Source organism: Psittacula echo (assembly GCF_963264785.1).
Source record: "Psittacula echo genome assembly, chromosome: 22".
NCBI classification, from domain to species: Eukaryota; Metazoa; Chordata; class Aves; order Psittaciformes; family Psittacidae; genus Psittacula; species Psittacula echo.
The window spans coordinates 5,263,069-5,272,528 of NC_137758.1; the positions used below are offsets into that span (position 1 = coordinate 5,263,069).

Sequence of the window (9,460 nt, forward strand, 5' to 3'; positions counted from 1 at the left end):
GCGACCTAGGCGGGAGGGGAGGCGGCTGCGGGCAGGGCGCGAGCCCGGGCTGGTGAGGCGGCTTCAGGCGGAGCGGAGCGGTGACCGAGGGGAGCGCTCCTGAGGGGAGCGCCGCGGGCCCGGTACGGGCTCGCCTAGTGCAGGTCCCAGATCTCGCAGAGCAGCGGGGTCAGCCGAGGGTCCTTGGTTCTCCGCGTCACCAGCACCTCCGCGTGGGTATGGTTGAGGGTGCGCAGTTCTGTGAGGCGCCCGATGAGGCGGGCGAAGTGCTGGGGGTCCTCAGGATGATGGATCTTGGAGTACTTGTAGAGGAGGCCCAGGAGCGGCTCCTGCAGCTCTTCGACGTGCCGCTTGTTCCTCAGGAGCGGGCGGTCTGTAGGAGCGCGGCGAGAGAGCAGTGAGGGGGAGCGGTGCGGTGCGGTTCCGCACCCGAGGGCTCGGTGGGTGAGGGCGGGCAGCGCAGGGGGCGCATTACCTGAAAAGAACACCGTCGTTGCTACGAGCAGGGCATATTCGGTCTCGGTCACTTTCAGTTCACCCATGCTTCTGTAGAAGTAAAACAGCGCGGTAATAAACTCCTCAGTTATACCTGATAAATAAAATAACCAGAATGTTACTTCCATGCAGAAACAGGCACTGCTATTATGAATCGTCTTCATCCTAATATAAGGCTCCAGGGTGTTAAATTGCATGAAATCGTTAGCAAACGTGGTGAAAACAATGTTGATTTTTAAAGTAGTAACAGAAGTAGTATTGCAGTTGTACTGTGCAGCTTTTGATATATACAGCTCAAGGCGTTATCTTAGGATGTAAGCAAATGAACCTCTGCCTTCCACGAGGATGTAATGCCTGTGCGTGTAACAGCAGCTTGAGGGAATGGAGAGGAAGAGAAGAGAATGAGCAGTGGCCACATGAACTGTTGCTCCGCGTGATTGAGAACAGGGCCAGCAAAGTAAGATCCCAGGTATTTTGATTCTGAGACCTTCATTACCTGTGGTAGTAGTGGAAGTTGGACTCTCTTCATTGTGAGACATTTCTATGGAGTAAATGTTGTTTCTATCAAGGTTTTGAACGTGACAGTATGTCGCATGATCAGAAAGCCTTACGTGACCTGGAACAAGACAGGTGACAGCTCCCAGATAAGGTTAATGTGACTTTAAATATATTTCTGCATCAGCTTTTCAAATATATACCCAAAAAAGTGTGAACTTGTCCCGGATCCATACAGGCAGACAGCACCAAGTTCATTGGTTGCGTTACTGTTGGTCAAAGTCTCTTGACACAGCATCTAATACATCATTAATACAGCTAATGTTATCCATCCACCCCACAACTTGTGCTAGCACTCAAAAATGTTGCTCTTTATTTGTAACTAATGAGAGGAAAACAGAGGTTCAATTGATTTTTATTTTATTTTAATGATCTTTGGGGATAAAAAGCCAATAGAAGATATGTAAGCATAACTGGCACTATTGTTAAGTACCAGTATAGTTGAATAGGAAATTATTTCAGTCAGTTAAAATGAATGGAAGTTGTTTCAAATTGGCAGCACCTCCTCCCGGTGTTAGTACAAAGCTTGTTAGTCCAACTTACTTTCACTTGTTGATGGTTGGCATTCACTGATTCTTTGGTTGTATATTTGGGCTGAACGCAAAAACATTGCCTCAACTGTTGACCCTTTTAGCAGCGCAATCTGATCTTCACTAGCTAAACTTTCAAATCCTGTAGAGAAAGATACATGTTAAGAATCAAGGAAGCCTGTGGCTGCCTTTAAGCAAAATTTCTTCTTAATAGCTTGTTAGATATAAGGAAGAAGTTCTTCACGTGTTCTTACACCTAATACCTTTCAAATTTGCTACATCACTTAGTGATTGTGGATATTTATTCTCCTTATTCATTAGTATCTGATCTTTTTAAAAACTGTTCATCTTTTGACAAGCTTATTGTCTGCACTTAGAATTCAAGAGTAAAGGAACTTTATTATAGAATCATAGAACAGTTAGCGTTGGAAAGGACCTTAAGATCATCTAGTTCCAATCCCCCTGCTTGATTCTTTTCTTTGTCCTGATCAAAGCAGGATATGTAACATAGGAAAAGAGCTCATCTGTGCTTTCAGATCTGTTCCACAGTAGTGCTAAATTACATCAAATATCTGCTTTAGTCGTGATGATTGGCTTTTCTCAGTAAGTTTTACAACTTATGATAATGAAAGAATTATCACCCTCCCAGCCAAATGTTTGTCAACTTCACACTGAAATTTAATTGCATATTCCCTTGTCCTTTATTAAAGGAAAATATGAATAGGAGCTGGTTAGTCCCTTCTGTGCTGTGTTTTCCTTTGAAGGAACATCTGTTTTTTATTTTGATTATGATAAATTGCAAACTGAACTGGATTTCAGAATGTGTTGAAATAGCAATTCGCTCAGGATGGTAGTTTGAAGTCCATGTACTTTCAGAAAATGTCTCTACTCCATGTCAGAAAAAGAAAAAATCTAATCCTAGCAAGCTTTTGAAGTGAATCCTTCTAACTTGTCCTCGTGACAAGTAAATGGTAACCCTGATCATTAGATTTGGAAGAAAAACTGGTCAGTGGAATGAGAGATTTCTTAAAGCCTGTGGTATTCTCGGATTCATGCCATCAGTATAGTTCCTGTCTCTTGGGAAGAAAAAGAGTCACACTGTTCTGCAATATTTCCCAAAGGAAGAAACTTGCCTGGAAGTCTTTTTGTGAAATCCACTAACACTTGTACATGGACGACTGCTGTCTCGGAGAGATGGAGAAAACTTTCCTCAGGACTTGCAGTTTCCTGTAGCTGCATGAAAGAGCATTTAGACATCTGATATACCCAGGGTACAGTGCTTAGGATAACAACTTAGCAACACAGGTTGATTGTTCTGTGTACATACAAACTTCTTTGCTTTCTCCAGGGGAATCGTGTATTTTTGGTGTGCTGCTACAATGTGGTCCAGAAGCTGATGCTCCCTTGGAGTAAGTTCCATCTTCTCTGGGATCTGTTAGAAAAAAATATAAACCAATGAGGTGATAATGACTTGAGGCAAAAATAAACGATAAAAAGAGATCTTTTAAATAGAAAAATATCCCACTTTTCCAGATCTTGTTGTAGATGATACATGTTTACTATTCAGCCCCTCATCTTCCAGCTTTATATTGTAAAGAAAACTGCTCTTCTGTTTGAAATTCTTTCTGAGCCGCTTTGACTTGCACTGTACTTCAGTCAGCAAACCTGTGAGGCATGGAAGTGTGGGTCAATATGTGTATTTTCAAATAATTACAATTTGAAATAATCACTTATTAATAGAGCTAACACAAGTCTTGCACCACAGGAGCAGTCACCTATAAGGAACTATGCTTGCTAGAGAATATGGCAACATGTTATTCAGTAGGTGAGTTAGTGTTTAGCATCCTCCACAGGCCTGAGTGCTTGCAGGCTTCTTGCTTGTGGCTCTGTGATAAAACGTAAGAATTTTTCATGAAGAGGATAATAATAACTTTTTACAAGCACAAAAGCACATCTGATAGGCTTCCTACTGCCCCGTCAAGGTTCAGGGTATTTAGCTGTCTCTGGTTAGTGCTTTCTTGTAATGTCTTTGAACAGCCTCTTAACTTCAGGAGATGCTTCCTGAGCACTGGTGGTTTCTGCAAATGAAGATGTTACAGGTGCCACAGACTCCAAAGTTCAATCTTCCTACAGCTAAATGAAGTTTAGAACAACACCATTTAGCTTTGATGAGGAAAAGGAATTGGCTTTGGAAAAGGTTTTATGGAGTTGATGAGTAAAGGAGCCAGCTTGGAAGGAGCACTTACATTCTGCTAGCATTCCCACAGCTTTACACTTCTTCAGGCGACATTCCTGACACTTTCTTCGCATGTACATGTCCATTTCACAGTGACCACCATTTTTGCATCGATACACTGCGTTTTTGGTTATGCTGCGTCGAAAGAAGCCTGCAGACAAGGATCAGGTTATGATTGAACGAATTTATCTCTAAGGAGCTTTATCTCATAATGATTTAAAGAAGTAAATGTCTTTTGGGGGTTTGTTTGTTTATTTTACAATGGAAACATTACCTTGATTTGAAATTTGCTTTTTTAGCAATACAGTTATGTCTTGTACTTTCTGGTGAATATTAATTGCTGTGCTCCTTACCTGGTCAAGACAGCCCCCACATAGCAAGTTAAAATCAGTAGTAAGTAATTACTACTTGGGTTTATTTAATTTTAAAAATAAGTAAAGTTAGTAACACTGAAATAAATCTACAATAAATGGACATCAGAAAATCAGCACCTGCTTGAACTGTCACTATTCTAGAGAACAATCAATGCAAAAATGAAATGCTCATATTAAACAGACACTGTGAAAGCATTTTTTCAAAAAATGGTATAAAATGGGAATCTGGAGCAAGCATCTGAGATGAAAGGTTTCTTTGGTAAATTAAAGTCTTCTGTAGAAACACCAGCTTAAAAAACAATGAAAATCTGTTTGCTTAAATCACAGATGTGGAACACTGTTGAGCACTGTGGGCCCAGGGTCCTGTCTAAGATATAGATCAGCCTGTTTTCCTCTTACCTTTGCAGCCTTCACAGGTAAGTGCATTGTAGTGATAGCCTGAGGCCTTGTCACCACACACCACACACAGCTCCTCCTGTCCCTTCAGGCCCAAAGACGAGTGGTTTAATCTTGGCTGTTTTAATTCTTGGTATCCACCATCATCCATATGGGGTGCTATGAAAGGGGGTTTGCTTAATTCACAGCTGCTGATGACACATTGCCCATCACTGTACTGAGAGTCCAGGCTGTATGTGCTGTACTGGGAGTGGGAAGGTTGGGACTGTAATAATGGTGGAGGTATTTGAGCTGTTGAGTATTGGCAATAAGGAGCAGTCTGAAAATCAGTGTCTTGCAGCTGATAGTTGATGTGCTCTGGTAGAACATCTACATACAGAAAAATTGGAAATGAAATAAAAAACTGAACAATATCTCTACATCAGCTACTTGAAAGTCTTAAAATGTTTTATAGATTAAAAATTTAATAACAATTAAATAGAGGAACACATTTTCAGAAGGGGAGTCTGATAATTTCTTTTTAAATGTGCTACCTGTAATGTTTTTAACTAGAATCAGATTTAGTAGAAATGACTTGGTAACAGTTTGGACCATGTAATGTGGGTGCCACTGGACTCTTACTAGGACATAATTATCACTTGTCAACTGATGGTATTACACTTAATGGTTGTTTTTATTAGTTGTCCACATTACAGAATATTTCCCATAAGCAAGCGAAGTGTTTGTTACAGATTCGTATTTCATGCATAATTCTGGAAGTGTTGCACAAGAGTCTGAGCAGGATTTTCCAGAAATTAGAGGGGTAAAAATTACTATGACAGGAGACTTAAAGTTGAAATTCAGTTGAGTGAAAAGCAGAGGCTTGCTTTATTTAGCATTTTTCCACTTATAATCCCTTACAATTAAGCTTTATCTTGGCAAAATGTAGGTACAGAATTATGAAGAGTACTTCTTCCTGCCTTTCTGTTGTTAATTTTATCCAACCTTCCTTAAATGCACACAGCTATACCGAAGAAAGCTTGTGCAACATGCACCATATTTCAGTCTTCCTTTGGAATTGTGAATCTCTGTAAACACAAATTGGAAGTTTGTTGTGGGTTTATTTGGGGTTGGTTTTGGTTTGGTTTTTAAGCAGTTTGGAGGGTTTTTTTGATAGGCTTTGGGTTCTGCTTTTCCTCTTCCATAATCCAATTAGTTATTGCAATTATATAAGATATAGAATAACCATTATCTGTTTATAATGTGTCTGGAATACTGCAATAAACCTTCTATCTTCTTCATGCAAGTCAAAGGGAGACAGCAGCAGTAATGTTTATGTGGAATGATCAGTCGGCATGATTGTGTTGTGTACCAAATCTGTCTAAGCACATGCTAATACTTTTCATTTTCAGTGTAAGCTTGATAGACAAATGTGTAGCTTCTAAGAGCTTGTAAGGACAAACTAAAATGAAGAAAATAATAGGAATTCCCACAGATGTTCATTTTCTATACTGCTTTTTCATAATACGGAAGTTTTGCTTTTACTCACCATAATACTGGATGGGCTCAGGCAGACAATACCCATCTGGTACAGTGACAAATGTATTTGCCATGTTCTGCTCCCAACTGCCCTGTTTCTTTCACTTTGCTATGTCATAGACTTTAAGAAGGCAACCTAGAGAAATGGAAAAGACAGAGAAATAATCATGTGAGAAAGAGCTGCTGGGTAGGGTTAGCTACAGAGCTAAACCCAGAAAACTCCAGAATATGGAACATTTTCAGATCATAAGAAAATCTGTGAAGTCACATAATATTTTCAAAGAGGTTGCAAAATGTTTCCTTTTCCTAACAGTACAGATTCAGGATACAGAACATGCCTAAATGTGCAAGTTATAGTTAGAACTGTTTTGCTCTGAATTTTACACAAAACCATGTTGGGGAATCACACTGATCATTGGTAAATTTTCTAGTTCAGGAAGATTAAAAGGAGCTTTTCTGGATAGAGAAAACTTGCTTCCAGAATGAGTTTGGGCATTTGCACTGATGTGGAGGTGGTGGATGCTCTATTTCTGTACAAACATGGGCTTTTAGTGAATTTGCTTCATTCACTTCTTCCTCAACTCTGAAGTAAATAGAAGAAAACAGTCTGGAAAGGCCAGAATAGAATATCTTCTTCCCCACGTAAATACTCTTTTATGCAGTAAAAGTCAGCTTTGCCTCATTTAAGCGCTGCCTGATTTACATTTAAGAGCCTGTATTCCTTAAAAAGTACAAAACATCTTGTGAAGACCAAAACACATCAATTTCCTATAAGATGTATTGCCCTCTAGAGAGCTTTTCTCTGTCCCTTGGTTAGTGAAGGAGCCTGGGCTCCAGTTGGATGCTTTGACTTTCACCGTAAGGAAGTGTACTTCTTGAAAGACACACACCCCTTCCCCCAAAACTGGACTAATCTCTGGAACTGAACACTTTCTGTTCGTGTTGTTAGCAGAAGGTGAAAAGATGCAGTGAGGCTGGAATGCTGGGGGTTTTTTTGTTATCTCTGTTAGTAAATATTTGTTTGAGAAAGAAGTGACTCACTGAATCATGAGGTCCTTATCAGTTAGATCAGTTTGGCCTGGGCAAAGTCTACATTTTTCCCCAAAAATGTGTATTTGCTTAAGAAATGTGCTTCTGGATTCCAGTAGCTCTTTAAATAAAGATAATAGAAAAACAGAAGCTAATATAAAATGACACCAAACCAGTCTGAAAAGTATTATATTGGAAGTATGAAGTACATGTGGCCAAACACAAGGTGATGGGTTAATAAAATATTCAACATCTTGGAAGCAGATTTTGATTAGGCAAAGTTCCCTCAACTTCAATATTGTATTAGGACCAGATTTGAGGATTTAGCCCTTCTTACTGATTTTTTCTGGCTAACAAAAGACTTTGTAAATTACAACTCTTAAATTAAGAGAATGTTATAGCAGTATTAATAGTAAATCCAGTGGTTACTTGAAGAATGCTATACTGTCCTGAAACAAGACTAATGGTCATGCTTGCATATGAATGACACTGTTTCATTTTCTGACACTCTAGAATTCAATGTTAACAAGTTTGTTTTCCTGATATAAAATCGCGTTGGGCTTTTTAAAACAAAAATTATAAAGATCAGATTAAGATGCATAAAGTAGGAACTTAATTTTCTAGGACAGGATAAGTTTTGGTTATTTGTAAGATCGACTGTTGTAGTCACGTTGCAACCTTTGCCTCGCCCTTTGTATGAGTCTATCAGCAGTAGGGAAACCTCCTTCAAACTTGAGAAGCTGCTGAAAGAACAGAAGCTCAGTAGCTGTTGCTAATCTCTCTCACCTCATGGGAGTGAACAGTGACCTAAAGGACACTTCTTCAGCCCACACATATGTTCATTAATCCTTTGCCATGTAGGCAAGTAAATTCTGCATGCACACAGAGCTCAACTCCACGCTGGAGGCTGTGGAATCCTGGACAGAATGTAATATGTGCCTGATTGTAATTTTCAAAACATAATCACTTGGACAAATTTGAAGTGGGTTTGGCGGAGAGCTCTGGGGGCTTGGGGCAGTTACAGTCATGCTGTTTCCAAACCAAAATATTTTGTGCTCATTTTTCTCTTTTCTGTGTACTCAAAATGCAGCTATATGTTTTGTGTAAGTGTGCTTTAAAAAGGGAGCAAAAAGAAAGAAATACATTTGGGGTTGGAATGAGACGATCTTAAGGTCCTTTCCAATCCTTATGATTCTGTGATTGAAGAGATGGTTCATAAAGTTCTTTAGCTTAAAAAGTGGACCTGAAACCAAAAGATTTTTTTAGCAACTTGTTTCATAAAATTACAAATAGTAACAGAGGATTAAAGTCTTTAGTCTTCAGCCAGACATACTGACCTGACAGAAAATGTCATCTGTGTAAAAGCTATTCCCTGCTTTTCCTTCTTTTCAGTTACTTCTGAGGTGCTATTTCAGCTCGGTATTTTCATGTGTGAAATCCTGGTGGGGGGCGTGTCGTATGTGTTTGGTTTCAATTTTAAGTGTCTCTGTAAGTGTATAAGTGGAGTTACGGGTTTTTTCCTTTTTTCCCGGAAGGTATATCCTAGGCTGTAGATTGCTTAAGCACGTTTGAAAATGTTCCACTTTTCCAGGCTTAGTTCTGACACAATAATCAGTCTTCTGAGCTACTGATGTTCAATATAAACTGGAGTGGATGTTGATTCAAGGGGTTGATTGCCTGTCTAATACAGAAATTCACCAACATTCAGTTCTTAGTCCTGCCTGCATGACTTCTCAATTTATCAAAGAAGATGGAAGCCAGCAAAGAAAACAAAACCAAACCCAATAATTGATAAAAGTAAAGTAGAATCACAAAGCAGACACTTAACAGAATGTACACGTTCAGACTGGAACATACAGTACATGTGTCCATTGTTAGTTATGGTGAAAGATGTTTTTACCATTTCTATTGCTCTAAAATACCGTATTATAAAGTAACATATCATTAACTTATATAATCAAATTTGTTAACATGCAAAATCTACTTGCAGAAGAGGCTCTGGGGTGTCTTTAAGAGGTATGTATTGACAGTACTTCAACTGCTATAGTAAATATTTTGACAGTTGAGTCATAGGGAAATTTCTTGTTTACTGGGAATTTTAGGAACTCAAGCTGAAGGTCTCCATTTATTTAACACACCTTGTGGCACGTTACTGATCATGCAGTGGAGCGAGACAGCATGTTCCAGGCTCGGTGTTAATTGCCGGACTTTTTACTTCTGGAAAGCATAACTTAGTTTTTTTCATTTGTGAAATTTAACCCAAAACCTGAAACAAATGATAACTGAGCACAGTCGGTGTCAATATGCTTACTGCCAGATGAGCTATT

General features: G+C 39.3%; 1 protein-coding gene across 1 annotated transcript; it reads right to left on the reverse strand.

Annotated features, from left to right (window-relative positions):
• Positions 1-134: 134 nt before the first annotated feature.
• LOC308229122 (bile acid receptor-like) lies at positions 135-6,196 on the reverse strand (the record flags this gene model as incomplete). Its single annotated transcript, XM_080632952.1, has 10 exons — positions 6,115-6,196; positions 4,590-4,955; positions 3,827-3,967; positions 3,106-3,245; positions 2,908-3,012; positions 2,714-2,813; positions 1,594-1,722; positions 992-1,111; positions 476-589; positions 135-373 (listed from the first exon to the last, which is right to left on the reverse strand). The coding sequence occupies exons 1-10, from the start codon at positions 6,176-6,178 to the stop codon at positions 135-137; spliced, it is 1,518 nt and encodes a 505-aa protein (XP_080489078.1). The 5' UTR covers positions 6,179-6,196.
• Between the last annotated feature and the right edge of the window lie 3,264 nt (positions 6,197-9,460).